This window comes from Carassius carassius, chromosome 16, assembly GCF_963082965.1.
Source record: "Carassius carassius chromosome 16, fCarCar2.1, whole genome shotgun sequence".
NCBI lineage: Eukaryota > Metazoa > Chordata > Actinopteri > Cypriniformes > Cyprinidae > Carassius > Carassius carassius.
Window position 1 is genome coordinate 26,568,854 of NC_081770.1, and position 21,298 is coordinate 26,590,151.

Sequence of the window (21,298 nt, forward strand, 5' to 3'; positions counted from 1 at the left end):
ACTCTTAGCTACTTGTGAAGTATTGAGTATACAGTTTGTATAACAGTGTAAATTTATTAACCATCCATCTTGTCCACCGATGCTTTAAGAACCAGACAACATGTTATATAAAAATAACTCCTATTAGGACACCACTCATTCATGTATTTTTACATTTTATTTGATGTATTAGAAGAAAGTGTAATAAAACCAAAAATAAACACCTGAAAAAGCGACATGAAGTTATTTTGTAAACTAAATTAATGCCTTGTTCAATTTTCCTTTAATTATCCGAAGGACTTGGTGGCCAATAAAATAATTTTTTTTACAATTACAATTTTTTTTAAAAATGACTCCAGCCATAATATAATTTTCAAGTTTCACTGACAAAACAAATAAATAAAGGAGGAGCCGTTTCTGCCCATGGATGTTCTTCTGCCATCTTTGGCCAATGCTGAAAAAGGAGGCGTGTCGGAAAATCTCATTCAATCTCATGATCTCATTACCATAGCTATTCTTACATGTAAAAATGGCATTTCTACATATCTGTAAAAGTATTTTTACTAGTTAAAATGTTATTTAAGATATCAGTAATTCTATTTTCTATTCTATTTTCAGTAATTCTAACAATTAAATTGTTGATATCAAGAATAGACGTCTGTACTAGTAACCGTGTGATTACTGATATCAAAAATAAATGTCTTTACTAGTAAGAATTGTATTTCTGAAATGTGAAATTGGAATTTCAACTAGTAAGAAAGTAATTCTTGATATCAACAATTAAATTTGAATGGAAGCCTATGGTGACAATTAACTAGTGAAAATACAATTCCTGATATCAAGAATGAACATTTTGACTAGTGAAAACTGAATTGTTGATATCAAGAATACATATCCTGCGAATGAATAAAAGTTAATTCGGCTTGCCATACGAGGTTGAGTAATTCTTTGACAGGATGAAATGGTTGTTACCCGGTTCACCGAGCTGCGCATGCGCTGCTTTATAGCGCCGCGCTGCTGTGGAGGGAGGAACTTCACTGAACGACAAATATGAGTCAGTGGATTGCGTGAACGAGAACGATTCGTTCACCTAAAAGATTCGTTCAAAAAGAACGATTCATTCACGAACGACACATCACTAGTCATTATGTAACAGATTGCGCATGGGTGAGGATGAAGTCCCTTTCTCTTGCCATATTATTCATCTGACCCATTTAATAAAAAAAGATGATGGTTAAAAAAAGTTGCGACGGTATTTCGTAACGTACAGGCCCAGACATGTCATTCATGGCCATAATGGGACTCTTTCTTTAGTCGTTCGTTTCATATAAACATCAAGCAACATTATTTTCCAAAATGTTTATTTAATGTTTGCATCAATGCAACCCAAACGATTTATACATATTTGTCTTCCATAAAATTGAATTGAGTGCTATTATTAACAGAATATAAAACAGCAGGAGAAAAAGTCCATTCCAATAATATACTAGCACTACAACACTCACTCAGCTTTATATAAATTGGATATTAGATAGAAATAAACATGGTCCAGTTCAAGTATCCCTAAAGTCTGAGCATTGTGTACAGCAATGATGAAAATCAAAAGCAAAACAGAACGGCAGACATTATACAGAAGCAACTTTACATTGTGTTCAACTGATTTGAAAGGATTTGGGGCTTTTAATACATTATAAGGCACTTTGAAAAAGTGTCTATTTCAAGCATGAAACAGATTGAAGACCTGATGAATGACAATATCTAATAATTCAAAGAGCATCAACAGAGTATTCACAAGTATTAGCCTGAGGATAATTTCACATCTCTTTAAATGAAAATAGAAGTGTAAATTAGGCACTTCTGAGGTGAAGTTTATATTTGTCCACCACAGAGAAAATTCAACATATATGCAAGCTTTAGAGTATGAATGAGGCAGATGCAGATGCTGTAAACACAACACTTACCAGTGCATTTCACATTCTGAGACAAGGTTTTCACAGTGTAATAAAAACTCCATGCTGGACTACGAGGACACACACACTGCGTTTTGTCCAACAAATAAGGACAGGACATACTATATATATATATATATATATATATATATATATATATATATATTTTTTTTTTTTTTTTTTTTCAGTTAACATTTGTTAAAAGTAACATATTCATGGTTTTAGTTTGTGACAATAACCCTGATTATTTCCCTTATTTTAGCTGAATCATGCCAATGATGAAACTAAATCAATATAGTGCACATGTTGCATGGACTGCTTTTATGATACTTTTATGGTGCTTTGTAAATTTCGTAACCACAAAATGCTTGAATTCCACTGTAAAAAAAAGATATATATATTTCACAGAACAAAAAGTAATATGTGTTTGGAACTTACATTTTTCAGTGAACTACTCTTTTAAAGTATCTGACATTTAATAAGCTGGTATTTTTAACTCTTGAAAACTTTAGTACAGTTTATATTGCTATGAAGAGCACACAGAGGATCCAATTGCTCTGGTTCTCCTTGTGTCCCATCCTCTTTCGTCCTTGTTTTGTGTCTCTCAGCATAATCCCAGCAGTGGTGCAGTCCTGATAGTCTCACGTGAGCTTCATTCAGTGTTTGGCGACTCCGTGTGGAAGTTCAAGAGACTTTCCTCTGCCAGCTGCGACAGATACTTCTATAAAAACAAACAATCTTCCGTTAAATTACACGAATAACAGTTTACTTCTAAATTACAGGCATAGGAGCAGCCATGAAGCCTTGAAGAGCAACAGTTTGGTTTCTCTGACTAAAATGGCTGACTTGGCACCCTCTGTTATGACGGCTATACTCAAGTAAGTCCATGCTACATTTGGATATGGCGTGTTTCTCGTCTCTTTTGGCTTAGAGACTTAACTCCATCATAAACATACTTTTCAAAGCCATTTGTTTAATAATTTTCCCGTGACAATGTCTACTAGTGGATAAAATGGCTGACAACTTAGTCTGACCAAGGCTAATTTCATAGCTGGCTTTTTATGTATCTCTCCAAAGAGCATATATGTTTACCAGTGGAACAAGGAGAGCTGAAACAGAAGAAGGTCAAAATGTGGGAGGAAAGCAGGTGTTTCCTGTAGTGTTTACAGTCTCTCTATCTGTCTCGGTTTCACCTGTCTTGCTCTTCTGGTGTTAAATTCAGCTGTCAGCTTCTCACTGTAGTTCTTGTAAACTCAACACAGCTGGCGGGCCTCAAGGCGGAGAAGTGAAGAATGAGGTGACGCTCTTTGGTCTAGTCTGAGAGATATGACAACTGGTTGTGGTCTGACTGTGATGACGGGGAACGTCCGGCTCCGTGCCGCCTCAACCATGTTGTGTTGGAAAGTGTGTTCGTCTGTCTGTATGTGTGCTTTTCTGAAGGGCTATAATGAGAAACTATATCCCACCCTGAGGACCGGGCGTCTTAGATCAGTCATCTAACATTGCAGTCACTGCAGTGGTGAGGAGTAACTAAATAATTGTAGCCTTTTCAGTAACAAGCTACTATTTCCAACAAGTAGCAGTGTAGCGTGGCCAAATTCACATAGTTGAATTTCACTTTTCATGTACAACTTTACTGACAAGCAAGCTGATGCAATAGTCAAATACACTCTGCTAAGTGGTCCCCTCATTTGAACCGCTGGGAAGTCTAAGTTAATTTGGGAAGAGATTAAGAAATAATTCACTGATTCGAATCTTCCATGAGTAGCTAAGTAGCTTTCATGTAGTTGGGTAGTCAGGAATGTAACTAATATTATGTACCACTTGAATATGTGATTCATTTTAGCGTATAAGTTAATTTAAGAAATGATTTTAAGAAACAATTCACTGATTCGAGTCACTTTAGTAGTTTTAATGTAGTTAGCTAGTCATTAATGTTTACAATATCATATGTTCTACTGAAAAGTCTGATTCATTGAAGTTTATTTTATTTTGGAAGAGATTTTAGGAAACAGTTCACTAATTTAAATCATTTAACTAGCTTATATGTAGTTAGCTAATCTGTAAGTTTAGCTAATTTCAGATGGGCTGTTGGAAAGTCTGATTCATTTTAGTGAATCAGTTCACTTAGGAAGAGATTTTAAGAAACAATTCACTGATTCAAGTCCCTTAAGTAGCTTCAGTGCAGTTAGCTAGCCAGTGATGTAGCTAATCTTATATGTACTGCTTTGTTTGGGAAGAGATTTTAAGAAACAATTTACTGATTCAAGTCCCTTAAGTAGCTTCAGTGCAGTTAGCTAGCCAGTGATGTAGCTAATCTTATATGTACTGCTTTGTTTGGGAAGAGATTTTAAGAAACAATTTACTGATTCAAGTCCCTTAAGTAGCTTCAGTGCAGTTAGCTAGCCAGTGATGTAGCTAATCTTATATGTACTGCTTTGTTTGGGAAGAAATTTTAAGAAACAATTTACTGATTCACTGATCATGTCACTTAAGTACCTTCCTTGTAGTTAGCTAATTAGTATAGTGTATCTTATCTCATCTATACTTCTTGAAAGTTTGATTTATTTTAGTGAATCAGTTCGTTGTTTGCAGATATTTTAAGAAACAATTTACCAATTTGAGTCCCTTAAATAGCATCATTGTAGTTAGCTAGTCAGTAATATAGCTGATCCCATATCTACTGCTAGAAAGTCTGATTTATTTTAGTGTATCAGTTTGTTTTGGAAGAGGTTTTAAGAAACAATTCACTAATTGTGTTCCCACTAGCAAATGATGTCCGAGGTAGTAAAAAGTTTCATAAATGGGTCGTAATTCTGTTCACTCTGACACCAACCAACATTTGATACCATAATGAATCATCTTCTTTCTTAAGAATACTTGGGATAGATCTTACATGCCACACCTAACAAAGTTTGTTTGAAAAAAATGGTCCAATGGTATCACACAGGTTATGTATAGGTGCGCTAAAAAGTTTTATGTTTCACTGGCATGTTACACAAGTAGTTTTGGACTTCATACTGACACCTATGGGTGTGGATGTAGCATGCAAACAAAAGCGTTTTTGCCATTGACGAAAAATCAGTCCAGTCTATTTATCACACACAAGTATAATATAAAAATCAGAAATTTTAAACCTATAATATCATTTTTATAAATTCTTATGTTAAAACGTGCATATTACTAGAACTCTTTGCATCATCAATCAGTCGCTTTTGGGTTTATGTTGTTGTTGTGTTGTCATCGGTTGTCATATAACTTTGCACAGAAGAGGTTAAGCAAAAGAGAACCTTTCATATTTGTGTGAAAAGAGAAAGGAAGAGTGTGTGTTCATATTTATAACCTGTAGGTTCCTGTAGTGAATTGTACTGCGACAGTGTGACGTCTTGGCTGTTTGTTCGCTGGTGTAAAACAAACCACACAGGTTGCAATAAAACCCCGTCCTTGGCACGATGAACTCCACACCTGCCAAAAACAACAAAACAAGCCGGAAATCAGAACGACACCATATACCCACACTTCTTTCTGAGGCACATTTCACATATACGGCTCTGTGAGTGTGTGCAGGGGTGTAAAGTCAGCTCTTCTGTGAGGGAATCTAGTGCGTTAGCTGTGTGGTAATGAGTACACGAGCTTGGGCCTCGAGGGTGCAATTCACACCTCACTCAGCAGGATGACAAATGCTCCACTGACATCAGCTGGCCTTAAAGGCTTCAGTCACCCACTGAGAGCCCACATCACAGCCAGAGCCGTTCATTAGTGCTGCTCTTGCTGCAAAGCGTCACTATTACTATTGCTCATGCTTTCTTCTTCCTGACCAAATAGCACTTGTGGCATTTGGTTTGACCCTTTTGACTTCTGGTGGACGTACCTAACGGTATGCTGTGTTCACTGATGCCTTTCTCCTGCTCCTGAGAGGGTGACGCAGCAAAAATGTCTGTTGCCTGAGGTGAAGATGCCGGTAATGAGTCAGGAATATCTGGAATAGATGAAATAGGTGTAATTAAATGCTTTAGTCTTTGTTGTGTATCACTGATTTGAGTAAGGTTTTTGAGGCAAGTAGAAAAAATACTGTCAAAATAGTTTTTTACCTTGAAAACATTAGTTCAATTAAGCTTCCGCAGATCATTTGCTTTAACCTAAAAATTCTGACATTATCTACCTATCTTTGTGTCACAAAACACACACACACACACACACACAAAAACATAATTAACAAAATGTCAAATCTTTTCCACAAAAGCTTTGCAAATTTAATCAAGTTTTAGTACATTTTTGCTTGGCACATTAAAACAAATATTAGCAGGACTGTGCAAATTTATTCAGATATCATCTTGTGAGGTGGCATTAGTTAATTTTTTAGGACACTTTTAAATGCACACCATTGTTTCCGGCATGCAAAAAAATAAACATAGCGCAAACAGTCTGATTCATAGGCAAATTATTCTCAAAAACTTTTACTTTTTTAATGGGTCAGGCTAAAGTCTCAAAACACACATACAAAAAAAAGATTATTATAAAAATGTCAAAGCTTTTCAAGTCAAAGTTTAATCAAGGTAAGTTACATTCCTGCTTGGCTCATTGAAAAATATTAGTAGGGCTGCATCTAAAAATTGTTGCAAATGCAAAAAATAAAAAATTGTAAATGCAAAAAATGCGGTTTCATCTTGTTAGGTGGTGTTGGCTAATTTTTTAATTACGTTTGAGTACACTGTTTTTTTTGCATGGAAAAATTAACAGCGAGACCTAGAGCTGTCAAATAAGTATTAGCATTTAGAATATTTCGCGAATTTAAGATTAAAATCCACAATCCAACGTTTTTACCTTCAAATTTTAGGATTGCGAAAAGGCAGGTTTATCAATGCGAAGATCTTGTTAACGTCAAAACTGAAACCAAGCCATTCATACATAACGCATATTTTTGGGCATTTTCTAGCTGGACATGCATCACCATTGTACTTGCGTCTAACACAAGAGAGATGCAGGTATAGAAAGCCATGCAAAATTAATGTAAGTTCAACTTTTAAAAAAAACATGTCTCTAAACTTTATGGCAGGTTTTTTCCCATTCCACTACACCACAATTTTAAATAAAAAAAGGTACTCTGTGTTATTGGCTTTCAGCCCTTTATATTAAACCGTGCATACATACTGTACATACATACATGTTGCCATTTTGTTTATAATTGTTTAAGCAATTAAATAAAAAGAAAACTTGCTCAGTCAACTCAAACTGAACCGCTTTTGGTCTATTGTCAATCTAACGTCTATTGTCAGTGAAGCATGTATGTATGATGCACATCTCACACAAAAGTCACTCATAAACCAAGTTCATCTTTCTGTTGGTATAAGTGGGGAATTTATGTGACCAATTCTGATTATAAATCTGCATGGGGAAATCCTTCACCCTCACAATATAATTCCCAATGTGGATTCCTATTGAAATGACAGGATTTCACATGCAAAAATTCGCCAATCAATGGTAAGTGACTTTTTTAGACCTCTATGAGGAACTGAGAACTACAATGGTATTAGAATGAAGAAGTAACACTCCCAAACTCCCCAGCTAAAATGCAATGTTTAGAACACTGCCTATCGCTCTGGTAAGGTTGTGTCAAAGTTAGGACTTTTTCCAGCATCAAAGTTACCTGGGCCCATATTCACAAAACATTTGATCTTAGCACTAAGAGTTCTCCTAATTATCAAGTTTTTGGCTAAGGGTTTTCTCTTAAAACCTATTCACAAAGATGCTGAGACAAACTTTTAATAAGGAATAGAAAGAGGTCATAAGCTAAGAGTGAGGGCGGGGTTGACCTCATTGCAATGGATGATGTCAGCATACTTATTATCTATGCACACAGTGATTGGCTAATAGTCTCTGTCAGAGATTTATTCATAGAACGCAGCTTTCGTATTTTGTGTAAAGGGAGGATCGACAAGGATTACATAATCTGAAAATATTTGTTTTCTGTTTGAATTGGTTCATTTAAAAGTTTCACTCTCTATAGATATATTTTTCATGTCTATAATAAGGCAATACTAATATAATATAATATAATTCTGCGACTAATAAAATGTTGGTAATATGCATATAAACAGCCTTTTGATTAGCAGAGTAGAATAATCATGGCTGTTAGTAAGACATGCAAACATGAAAGAAAACCAAACTGGACGCGAGAACATTAAGGATATATTAAGGATATAATTAAAAATGTAAAGTCGGGATAACTTCCAAACCAAAGCCGATACCTCTTTAAAAGCTCATTATCGTCAGATGTTTCTAAAATGTTTACATTCCGAGGCAGATTGCTGGCAACAGCCATTTTAGGATAGTTCAGATTTAGTCTAAGTTACTAATTTTAGCGCTAAAACGCTTTGTGAAATACTCTTAGAACAAAAATGTAGGAGTCCTAAACTTAGGACTGACACGGCCATTATTTTTAAGGTTTTCTCTTAAATCTGTGAGTTATGTGCTAGCTTTAAGATGTTGTGTAAAAACGGGCCTGGTCTTTAATAATGTTCTTAAAACGTTAGCTCAAAAACATTATTTATACATCATTCAGGAAAAATCTTTTTTTCCTGAAACCTTTTAGTTGGACATGCATCCGATGTTTTTTTTTAAATGTTGCCGTTTTAGAATGTTCAAGAAACATTCAAAAGTAACGTTCCCATAATGTTTGCAAAATGAACAAATAGAATGTGGACGTTTTGGAAGTTTGAAATGTTCAGAGAACATTCAAAAATTACATTTTTATAACTTGAAATGGAAACATTATCAACATATTTTCATTAGCTGGGACTGGGTCTTTATAGACATTCACTAACAAACTAAAGTCAGTTGTGAATACCTTTCTTCTGACTCTCCTGTTTGAGACATGGCTCCTTGTGGTCCATCTCTGCTGTTTTTCTCTCATCATTACTCAAGTCCTTCACTTTCCCACTTTCACATGAGCTGCTGTTGTTTAGGGGGTCGGCTGTTGTGGTGGTGTTGATGTGTGTGTCTAGATGAGTGGCGGAGCAGGCCTCCTCCAAAGCGCTCTTGAACTCCTGGGATGGGATGCAGCTGAGTTGACAGACCGGTTGCTCTGGGGCAGCTGGTCTCTCTCCAGGGCTGGACTGAGCACCTCCAGAGCTTTCTTCTGGGACCAGATCCAGGAGTGGAAGGGAAGGAGCGTCCACCGTGGTCTCTTCGCCTTCTGCTGGGGTCTTTGCATTTGGTTTAGGGCTGTCTGTGGTCGACTGACTGGGCTCGACTCTCTGGTCCTCCTCTTGAAGATCAGGTAGATCAGGTTCAACTATAGAGTCGTCCTCTCCACCAACTTCATCAACGGTGACCAGTTCCTCCATGCTTTTAGGATACCAGCTCTCCTCCTCTCCATCATCTACACTTTCCGGTCCCTAAAAACCAGGAAACATGAGAAGTTTGGATTGAGAAGATAGATTTAATTGATCAAAAGTGACAGTAAAGACATATATAATATGTGACCCTGGAGCACAAAACCAGTCTTAAGTTGCTGGGGTATAGATATAGCAATACCACCCCCCCCCCCCCCCCCCAAAAAACACTGTATGGGTCATAATTATTGATTTTTCTTTTATGCCAAAAATCATTGGGATATTAAGTAAAGATTATTTTCTATGAAGATAATTTGTAAATTTCCTGATGTAAATATATCAAAACTCAATTTTTTAATGTAATATGCTTTGCTAAGAACTTCATTTGGACAACTTTAAAGGCGATTTTCTCAGTATTTAGATTTTTTTTGCACCCTCAGATTCCAGATTTTCAAATAGTTGTATCTCAGACAAATATTGTCCAATATTGTACATCAGAAAAATACCCTTTTGACTAGTTTTGTGGTTCATGGTCACATATGTTACAAGAACCCTGAAAAAAATGAACAAGGTATCCACAAATAAATGAAGCAGCACAACTGTTTCAAACACTGATAATCAGAAAGGTTTCTTGAGCATCAAATCAACTTATAAGAATGATTTCACGTGATGCTGAAGACTGGAGTAATGATGCTGAAAATTCAGCGTTGCTTCACAGGAATACATTTAGGAATTAGTTATTGTAAGTTGTAATATTTCACAACATTAGTGTTTTTACTATATATTTTCTAAATGTCATAACGCAGATTGGTAGATGAATGAATTAACATGTTTACCTCACTGTCACCATCTTTGTCACACTTTGAAGACTTTACAGGTTTGCTGTTATGAGGAGATGTTGATCTTTCTTTGACTCTGTGTTCTTCCTTCTATAATACCAAAAACAAACAAGCAAACAAACGAAAAACTGTGCTTTTAAAATATTGTCTATAAAGCACATCTGGATGTAATGTAATATAATATTATATATTTAAATATTTACATTTTTTGAAAGTTTATATATTTTAAATAATATATAATATTAAACTAAAATAATTTAAAGATATTTTATAAAATAAATGAACTGAATGGTCGTATATTTTACATTTAGATGTTTCATATTCTTAACATTCGGTGTATAATTTCAAAACTTGCGACTCAGTTGAAACAGTATTACAGTTATTTTTCAAATGAACTGAAACAGGACATGCCTGATTTTCGGACTCCTTCTCCTCTTTATCTTGTCTCCGGCTTGGCCTCTTGCTGCGTCCTCTGTCTTCAGCTGTCCGGTTGGAGTGTGTGTCGTCCGTCACGTCTGACTCTGAGCGTCTGGGTCTGTGGTAGTCTCCGCCTTCCCTTCTCTTTGTTTTCCCCTCATGTCTCTGATGTTGTGGCCTGTTCTGTTTATCAGTCTTGTACAGCGAGTCTTTCTTGTAAAAGTCGTCTGTGGAGTGATAGGAGGAGAAGGATGAACCCAGAGGGCTTCCGCGGGGGTACCAGTCCCTGCCTCGCTCGTCCCCGGGGCCCATACGTGGGCTGATCCGGTCCCCGGTTTTAAGGTAGGGTTTCCTGCGCTCATACAGCCATCCATTAGGCTTCTCTTCCTCCTCGTTCCTCCAGCCGTCTCTTTCGCGGGGGTCCTCGTCGCATCGGGAATGGGATGTCCAGTCCCAAGAGGTCCGGCGGGGCCCCATGCCATTGCTCCAGTCTGGCCGACAGGACGGCCCCGATGGACTGTGGGCGGAGCTACAGGAAGTGAAGCTGGGACTGTGTGAGCGCGGACTCAGAGAACGACTGACTGGACTGCGTGATCTGGCACGCTCCGGCAAATACCTGCACAACACAGCAGCAGGGTTGAGACAATGATAAAGAAAAGGACAAATATGTACAAAAACTACATTTAAAACACGTGGCAAAGTTTATAGAATTGTGCTCTTTGATCGGTTTATTTAGAACCTTTATACCAATTTTTTAAGAACAGTTCAAATTTAATGATGTCATGTGGTGCAACCATCACATAAATGATGATATATATATATATATATATATATATATACGTATATATGTGATGTTTGCACCACAGGACATCATTAAATTTGAGACCATATATATAAAATATGTGATTGTACACATCTTAATCATGATTCTAAAATGTTTCTAAATATATATTTTGAAAATGATTTTTTATTACATATACTGTAAAAATATTTTACATTTTTAATTGATAAATATTACGTTTTTTGAGAAGATGCTTCACGTGATTTTACAAACTGAACTCAAATGATCTGATATTAAACTCTTAAATATTATAAATATTATAAATATTATATAATGAAAAAAATTTAAATGTGTTAATTTTATTTTTTGCATATTCAATTTAAAAATGAATACAATTCTACATCTATGTATTCTATATCTACTATATTTAAGTATTTAAGCAATTTTGGCTAATTTATCCATATTATACCTAAAATAGAAAATTAGTTAATAATTCTACATTATCAATAATTCTGTCATTAAGATCTTCCAGGGACATTTCCATGATCTAATTTCCTTTTTAATGTTTTTCCCTTCTGCATGTTGGTCACACCACATGACTTAGATTTCCAGCACATATAAAATATATATATATATACAATTATAAATGATAACAATAATAATAATTTAGTAAAAATTATAACAATCTACTCGAATCACCCTGACATTTCAGACCAAAACCCATTTTTCATTTTTACTTTTGAATCTTGATTTTAAACTAACTAGAAGTTCAAATCATTATTTGATGATGGAAGAGATTTAATCATTTCATTATTAATATGAATTTGCATTTTTTTGTATCGTAAAATAAATCAGTAGATCCAGAATGAAAAAAATGACCCAAAAAATCTCAATATGAATGTGTCCTGGTCTCACCTGTCAATCTCCTGCATCTCGTCTCGCTCTCTCTGGGAAGTGATGTCTTGGATTATAGAATCAACATCTTTACCTGGTTTCTGGATCAGAAAGGAAAACACTGAGCTGTTTTTGTTCTAATCCCATGATCAGGATGAGCCCAGATGAGCTTCATACCTTCAGCTGCAGCTCCTGGTATCTCTTGGACATGCGGATCAGTAGCTTGTGTCCGTTGATGGTAGCCGGCTGCAGCTGGTAGTACTGCACCATCGCCTGCGCCGCCTCCACGTATGTCATTTCCAGAAAAGCCTAACGCCGGAGATAAAAACGTTAAATCATGCACGAAACATAAAATGTGTCAGATGTGATCCGAACAGATATTCTTTTTAATTGTGTAATAAATCTTCGAGACAGTTACAAGATCAATTCAATGCCAGGCATTTCAGGCACATGTCAAACTTGGCACTGAACCTAGAATTTGATCCAGTCTGTACTAACAGGACCAATCAAAAAGTCAGATTTGATTAACGAATCGGGCTGATGGAGACATCATCGGTGTCTGGGTTTAAACGTACGAAGATAAAGTAAATAAAGTGCTTGCAGTACTCAGCCTAGTGCTAGCATTTTATTTACGACATGTCATTGCTATCTTCATTTCAGAGCTGAAATCTCTTACCTGATGCGTCGAGCGCATGAGGATGTAGTTGGTCACTTTGCCGAAGGGAAGCCCTAAGTTAATGACGTCATTCTCCGTGCAGCTGCCTTCCGGGAGGTTACAGATGTGCACGACCCGTCCGGGACAGGCTTTACGCTGAACAAACTGAGAGAGGACACGTAGATTATTATATATTGCTTATAAAACATTTGAAAAACATCAACAGTATATAATGAAATATATGTGAAAATTTGAGATATCTGTGAATAGCAGTTGAGTTCATGTGTGTTCAGCTCCATTCTGGCCCCTGCTGTGCTCACTAATGCCACCTACTGGTGCTCAAATAAATAAATAAATAAATATATATATAAATAAATATATATATATATAATGCATTTTTACTGAATAAAAGTTTTCATTTCTTTCTTATGGTAGCATATATTACCTGTACCACAATATGAGATAAAAATGTACGTAAATTTAGTTTTTTATTCTACAGGAAATACAATTTTTGCCTTTTTATACCTGCATGTATAACACTCTAGAGTATTTAGAAAATACTCTAAAAAGCATGTCAAATGAAGTTTTCATGATGGTAATATAAGCTACAGCGCGGTAGGATGTGTAAAGGGAGTTTTTTTAAATGGGGGTGGCAGGATTTGATTGACAGAAGCAAGTGTGAGAGGCGCTCATCCCACATGAGTGCAGGGTCAGAGACGAGGGTCTGTGTTTACACTGCAATTTACACACCAGGAGGAGTATTATAGTGTAAGCACCACAGAGATCCACAGAGTGCTTGAGAACCAATTAATTATCATAAGCGCCGATCGTGAGAATGAAAGCAGTGAAACTCATGACGATCCTGTCATCCGTATAAACCATTCAACTGTCAGATTCAGACCAGATCTCAAATCGGTGTCAAAAAACCACTTACGAATTCAAAGCCTTAAACCAATGTTAATCTAGAAACAGTTGATTTCTGGGTTTATTTGCAGCTGGCCACTGACTGAGTATAACAGTCTGAGCTGAGCTCATGATAATTCTATGAATGGCTTCCTGCCAGACTTTCCCTCTGGCCAAATGTGCCAAAAAGGTCACATTAGGTCTGCCTTCATAAACACATGTAACTGTGAATGGCTTCTGTGTGCTGGACTAGTAAAATCTAACACCAGTGTTTCAGAGTCCGTTCAGATTTTTGTAGGCAGTCGAAGATTGTTGAGTGGCTGGATGTTCTGGCAGTGAAGGTGATTAGATTGAAATGCTGGGTGAAACATAACTCTGGCAGTGCAGTGAAACCCTGAGGGGCTGTGGCTGCTGCTGATTGGCCGGCACAGTATGCCAATGTGCGTTTTTTTTTAAACGCACAATGGAGTTTTTAAATTTACATTTACATTTAGTCTTTTAGCAGACGCGTTTTACCAAAGTGACTTACAAATGAGGACAATGGAAGCAATCAAAATAAACAAAAGAGCAAGTGCTATAACACGTCTCAGCTTAGCAAGTTTTTTTTATTACATAATAAAAAGAAAACAGATCAAATAGACAAAGAATAGAGTAAGCTAGTGTTAGAGGCCTTTTTTGCTTTAGTTAATTGTACAATAAATAAAAAGTAAACAAACAGAATACAAAAAGATTAGAAAAACTAGTGTGTTTTTTTTTAAGAAAAAAAGCAGTTAGTAAATTAATAGAGTGCAAGTCTAAAAGGGACTTTTAAAAAAGTTTATATATATATATATATAAGAATATAATTAGAATATAGAGTGCTAGAGTTAGAGGGTCAAATAAAGATGGAAGAGATGTGTTTTTAGCCAATGCCTGAAGACGGTTAAGGACTCTGCTGCTGGGATTGAGTTGGGGAGGTCATTCCACCAGGAGGGAACATTTAATTTAAAAGTCTGAGAAAGGGATTTTGTGCTTCTTTGGGATGGCACAGTAAAGCAACATTCAATTGCAGAATTCAAGCTTAGAGGGCCCATAAGTCTGAAGTAATGATTTTAGGTAAAGGATTGCAAAGTCTGTGAAGGTTTTTTTAGGCAAACATCATTGCCTTGAAATTTATGCTATTATGCTATTAAAGTAGCTATTGGTAGCCAGTCCAAATTGATAAACAGAGGTGTGATGTATGTTTTTTGGCTCATTAAAAAATAATCGTTCTGGATTAATTGTAAAGGTTTGATAGAACTGGCTGGAAGACCTGCCAAGAGAGCATTGCAATAGTCCAAGCCTGGACAGTCAGCTGTCAGCTGATCATCAATCATAACTCCAAGGCTTCTAACTGTTTTTGAAGGAGTTATGGTTGATGTGCCTAACTTGATGGTGAAATTGTGATGAAACGATGAGTTTGCTGGAACCACAAGCAGTTCTGTCTTGGCAAGGTTGAGTTGAAGGTGATGGTCCTTCATCCAGCAAGAAATGTCTGTTAGACAAGCTGAGATGCGAATAGCAACCGTTGGATCATCAGGATGGAATGAGAGGTAGAGTTGAGTGTCATCAGCATAGCAGTGGTATGAAAAGCCATGTTTCTGAATGACAGAACCCAATGATGCCATGCGGACAGAGAAGAGAAGTGGTCCAAGAACTGAGCCCTGAGGCACCCCAGTAGTTAGATGTTGTGTCCTGTACACTCACCTCTCCAAGAAACCTTGAAGAACCTATCTGAGAGGTAAGACTCAAACCACTGGAGTGCGGTTCCTGAGATGCTAATTTCTAAATTATAAAATTTGTTGTTGCAATATGTTCATTTACAGAGTGGCTGTGATAACTTGTTTCATAATGTATTTATTTAAACATACATTAAATTATAAAGACATCACTAAAAGATAAAGCAAAATATAATGAGTATATGCTCTATGTTGCGAAATGCTCTTCTCTGGACTTCATTTCTCTAGCAAACTAACAAGCAGTGGACACCTATGACTGACATTTTGTTTACAAGCCGTTTTTTTTAACTAAACGGACATTTAAGGGAAACAGTGCAGGCAAACCACACATTACACAACATCTCACCACAAAATAATTAAGGCAATAAAATAATTAAAATTAATATGTTTTTAAAACCTTACCAGTTTGTTAATTCTCTTATAATCCATTACAGCGTACAAAACAATTGTAGCAAAATGGCAGCAGCTGTGTTTGTATGAAACGAAAGCGAGTCCACAATACCAGGATGACATAATTAAACAATTGTACACCGTTTTGAATCAAGTTTTAATATTTTATAGGATAATCAAACGCAAAGCTTCCACCAAGAAAAAAATTGTTCTAATAAGAGTACAGCGCCGACTGCTGTTACCCGGATGAGCCTGTGTTATTAGCTTTTACAGGGTTGTAATCCAGGGATAACATACCTCGTAAGTATTCCACAGAGCCGTGTAATAAGGGACAGTAATGTCTTTTTTTTTTTATATATATATATTTTTTTAATTAGATGCGTTGCAGAGTCAAGGAATGTGGGCTTAAGTTTCTTTGGATAAAATGCATACATTTCAATTAATGCAATGTCCTAAAATTTGCATAAAAAATATAAAATGAACAAACATTTGTGTAGAAACTATTTTCAATCAGAAATTGTTAGTAAATTTGATAAAAAGTAGAAAAACTCAAATAGTATTTCCTTATGAAACATACTCTAATTATCTTTATATATTTATTAACTAGTAAATAGAACTAGTGTTACGATATGTAACGTATATGATGTAAACAGAATTTTCCAAAGAGCAAAAATATTTTTCAGTCATTGTCTGCCAGCTCAGTGACAGAGCTTTGTTTCTCTTATAAAAATGTAATAGTACTTTGATCACATCTCTTTATGTGACTGTAACAGAATGCATGTAGTGCTGGATTTTTGATGTCACATTTGGCAAAAAATGAAGAGATCTACATGAGAACTTCATAAATTAGGAGAACGAATGGCATTCTCTTTGGAGATCTAGCGATGACGGGCACCATCTCACACTACAGATAAATCTGTTTGCTTATCTAGAGAGGGTTTAAACTGCTTTAAATGGGCCCTTTACATGGTTCATCTGAAATATATAGCATGCACTTTCTGAATTTCACAGATCTCCTGGCATTTCCCCTGTCAGGGAGGCTTTATACCCAAAGATCAGGTTTCGATTCTGTGAACTGAAATTAAATTCCCAGCCTCAGAGCCTTTGAAGCAACCTGGAACACATCGCACATATCTTGATAACTTGGCCAGACAGTTTGATCTTTTGAAACCCTGAATCTCTGTGTACTGATTTCTGAACCAGAGTCTGTGCAATCCTTTTACACGATAAGCTGAAAACTAAAAGATTTTTAAAAGCACCCCCGGTGTACAGCTGCTGTGAAACAGGTGGGTTTAATAGGAGCTAACATTAGCCCATGCTTTCACCTCTCCAGTGGACTAAATCATAAATAACTTGGCTAAAAAGACCACCATAAAGAATCTTTGTGTGAGTCTTTGAATCCACAAGCTGGCAACCGTATAAAATACCGTCCTGCACAGGACATGGTTGCAATTATAGGTGGCAGACGTCTGTGGAAGGTCAGAGCATCTAATCCGAAACAATGCTTCACGCTGTCCATATGTGAGGACCCATCAATCACACTCAGCCATCTGTCTGAGCGCAACTCACATTACTACAGTTCATACAAAAAAAGAACCAGCATGAGAGATGAAATGAAAAATTTAAATAATAATCAATTGTAATTTGTATCAATTTAGTCATACTACCATTTAAAAGTATTCAGCGAGGGAGCATTAAAATGATCGAAAGTAACTGTAAAAAGAATAATATTACAAAAGATTTGTTCATTTTATCAAGGATCCTGACAAAAATTTCTACACAAAATTTCACAACACAGCTTTTTCAACATTGATAAAAAGAAAGGTTTCTTGAGCAGCTTTGCCATGCAGGAATACATTAAATTTGAAAATATAATAAAATAAAAATGTAATTTTCAATTGCTGTAATTTTTCAAAATAGTACATTAATAAATACATTTATTTTAAAATATTAGTCTTGGTGAGCATGTGAGACTTCCTTCAAAAATATTAAAGGGATGGTTCTAAAAATGAAACAATTCATTGAATTCATGTCATTCCAAAACCGTAAAGCATTTGTTCATCTTCGAAACACAAATTAAGATACTTTTGATGAAATCCGAGAGCTTTCTGACCCTCTATAGACAGCAAGGCAAGTGATGCGTTCAAGGCATTGGGGTAAACTATACCTTTAAAAAAATCATATGACACCAAACTTTTAAAGTATGATTATTATTGACCAAATAATTATTATAACTATTATTTTTATGACTGTAAACTGTGATTGTAAGGCGTATGACATTTTCCATCCGCAAGTGATTCTCTCTTGGTAACTCTTGGTTTCAGTCTCAGTTAATCTCTGTCTTTTCTCACATAGTTAAGAGTCTTTGACCACAAGATGACTTTGTTGTAGTTCTTTAGCCTTGAATCCATGGGCCTGCTTTAATTGGCTACACTAAACTTACATATGCAAGTCATTATTAATATTATTATTTTGTTAAATAAGACAAAATTATGCAAAAAAATAAAATGAATTTTACATTTATACACTTAAATATATAAATAAACTACATTAAAAATATATTAATAAGTATAATTTTGGAAAATAAAAATTGGCTTTAAATAACCTGGAATTATTTAATTTGGCCAAGTAATATTTATTTATTTTAGGAATTACAACATAATACAGCACAATAACTACAGTCAGGCTCACACCGATGTAAGAGATTCAAACCAATAACCCTTTACTGAAGAAACATTAGTTGAACATTTAGATATCCGCAAGAAAAAAAAAATTCTACTTTTTTTGTCAATAAATATATTGTTAATGTAATGCAATGTAAAACAAAAAATGAAATTAGTAACTATTTCTGTCTTTGATACTGTGCTTTGTATCATGTGTGGTAGATTTTTTTTCTATTCACTCAGCACTGGCAGGTCGGGCAAAATGTTAATTTTGAAGCCTGATCTCAGAGCTAAATGAAGTCCCTGGACAACAAAAACTAGTGTTAGTTTTCACATGGGACAAGATCTGTCTGGCCTGATAAATTCCCACTATATTAAACAACACGACAGCACAACAACTCCCTGAAGTGAGTGTAATCGACACCTATTAATTTAGCAGTAAAAATACAATTGCTCTGTTAAAATATATATTCACAACTTTTTATATAGAAACAATCCCATATTGATGCTACTGAACTCAACTCTTTAATTGTAATCAGTGATTGAGCCGTACAATACTGCTGGCTTCCACCTATTCTCAACGAGCTCTAGCAGTGAAGATGGCTCAGTTGTGCTTTGAATAATAACTGTAAGACTGTGCTAATAAACACTAAGTAATCTGTCAGTCAGTGAAATAGTGTGACCTAAATATAGCACGCTCTGTATCTCAACGCTCTTGGCTTCTTTACAAACCCTGTGAGCTAAAGGCGGAATGAATAACGCTATGAGATAAGCCAACCAACATTCACAAATAAAGACCTCATCAAATAAAGCTAGGTGAATTGTTTTAAATTGTACACCTACTAAAATATTTACTAACATCAAATATTATTTGAGTCTTTGCCCAATTCTAACCTTTACCCCTGCTTGGTGCGAAGTAAATCCCACCGCTGCGAGAGGAAATGACTTCATGGATGTGGCAGGGAAATATGAAGCACTTCCAGTTGAAGCATCTGTAAAAACAGGAAACGGCACTTCAGGTTTCCAAATATATGCTTTTATATAATAAACGTTGACTACAATTGTGTAGAATACCTCTAATCAGCAAACAGAGGAAACACTACATGGTTAGACCCCATGAAATAGTTCGACTAAAGTAGTTCTGTATTGTGTTGATCATTCCTATTAAAACATGATGTTGGGACCGGGGATACTGAAGGGCTTGTAGTCCTTTTTAAATTAGACAATAGCATTTAGTTAATGTTACTGCCCCGCAAAACCACAGGTAGTCACTTAATTTGCAACCAAAGGATAAAAAATTAGGTCGAATCGAATTAAAAAGTCAGCGTATTAGCATAACTAAAGACACACAGTTGAACCCTGTTTGGCGTCTTGCTAATGCTAGCCAATGGCAGGTGGTATCAGAGGAGGGACATGTTTTGTCAATATACTTGACAAATATGGTTACATCTCTGAGTAAATGATGATATACAATACATTTTATATGTCTAATTTGTTAACTTTAACAAGTGCACTAGTATATAGATGGTCTAAAATTTACGAAACATGTTATTTCATGGACCTTATCAAAATAAGGAACACATTCAATAAAGAATGGCCGGTTAAAAGTTTAACACAAAAACTGGTGTTAGCAGGCGTCACACTGTGTGCCAGTCTGTAGACTCTCCGCTCCCTCACCACTGTACTGACAGCCCTAAATATAGATTCCTCTAAAATCACGTCACAGAGCTTTCAGTCTCCTGAATTTTCAATACTTACACTGAAGTACAAATGAAGAGATTTGACTTACCTTGACTGGCAGCCGACGTGTATGCCATAGTGTTACTCAATGCCATGTTGAGACATCCTTCAGACGACACTGGAAAGTGCACTGCTCCGAGCGTCGGGCTGTGAAGGGACAGCACTGCATTTAGAACCTAAATCCCAGTGCATCTGGTCTGACTATATCTTATGACACAGCTCAAATTCAGGTCATAACCCTCTCTATATGGAAGAAGACTCTTTATAAAATAACTCTGCATTTAATACAGAGATTGGCTGTACTCATAAAATGCTTAACAAGAGTATCACAGGCGATGAACGGAACATAGCAAGGATCAAAATAGACCACATACAAACAAGCCCTTTAAAAATATCTTGTTTCTATGCCAAGTTAACAACTATGACTGTAGCCTCCTATGACTGATTATCATCATCATAAGACACATAAAAATACACCCCATTATCAATTGATAAATGCCGTAACATCGTACAAATGGTATTTTCCTTTGTACTCACCTTTCGGTGTAGAGTGAACAGTTCTGCAGATGTAACTTGCCCTTCACATGCTGGTCCCAGTCCTGAAAACAACATATACACACACACACACACACACGATACGCCTGTCAGATAGACTTCACTATGATCTTTCTATATGAGAGTAGCCACAACCCAGGCCAATTATAAAGCTAGTAGTTCTTAGCAGAGAAAAGTCTAGCAATAGTTGAGAACTAATGTGATTATGGAAAACTCTTGCAGAACAATTGCATCCACGCCCCCTCTAAACCTGCCTCCACTCGACACATGCCAGCTGCCACAAAAAGCATTCACACCCTAGTGTAACCAATGAGCCCATTTTAGCCAAGAATCATTAAAATCCTCTCAGTTTTGCAGAAATAACTGGAAAAAAAACAGTTGCTGCAGTCGAGACTTACTGGATCTCAATACTGGATGATGGAGGAATCAGAATAAATTTACT

The 21,298-nt window shown here is 36.0% G+C and overlaps 1 protein-coding gene across 1 annotated transcript in view; it reads right to left on the reverse strand.

Moving 5' to 3' along the window:
• Window positions 1-2,107: 2,107 nt before the first annotated feature.
• The window catches only part of rbm20 (RNA binding motif protein 20), a 59,980-nt gene continuing 40,789 nt past the window's right edge, over window positions 2,108-21,298 (reverse strand). Inside the window, exons 3-14 of the mRNA XM_059569742.1 lie at window positions 20,839-20,900; window positions 20,351-20,448; window positions 19,456-19,553; window positions 12,870-13,013; window positions 12,371-12,502; window positions 12,215-12,294; window positions 10,513-11,134; window positions 10,099-10,191; window positions 8,776-9,325; window positions 5,800-5,907; window positions 5,272-5,393; window positions 2,108-2,649 (exon numbers count right to left, since the gene is read on the reverse strand). Of these exons, the coding sequence (XP_059425725.1) occupies window positions 2,581-2,649; window positions 5,272-5,393; window positions 5,800-5,907; window positions 8,776-9,325; window positions 10,099-10,191; window positions 10,513-11,134; window positions 12,215-12,294; window positions 12,371-12,502; window positions 12,870-13,013; window positions 19,456-19,553; window positions 20,351-20,448; window positions 20,839-20,900 (2,178 nt within the window). The 3' untranslated portion in view covers window positions 2,108-2,580. The remainder of the gene's footprint in view (window positions 2,650-5,271; window positions 5,394-5,799; window positions 5,908-8,775; window positions 9,326-10,098; window positions 10,192-10,512; window positions 11,135-12,214; window positions 12,295-12,370; window positions 12,503-12,869; window positions 13,014-19,455; window positions 19,554-20,350; window positions 20,449-20,838; window positions 20,901-21,298) is intronic.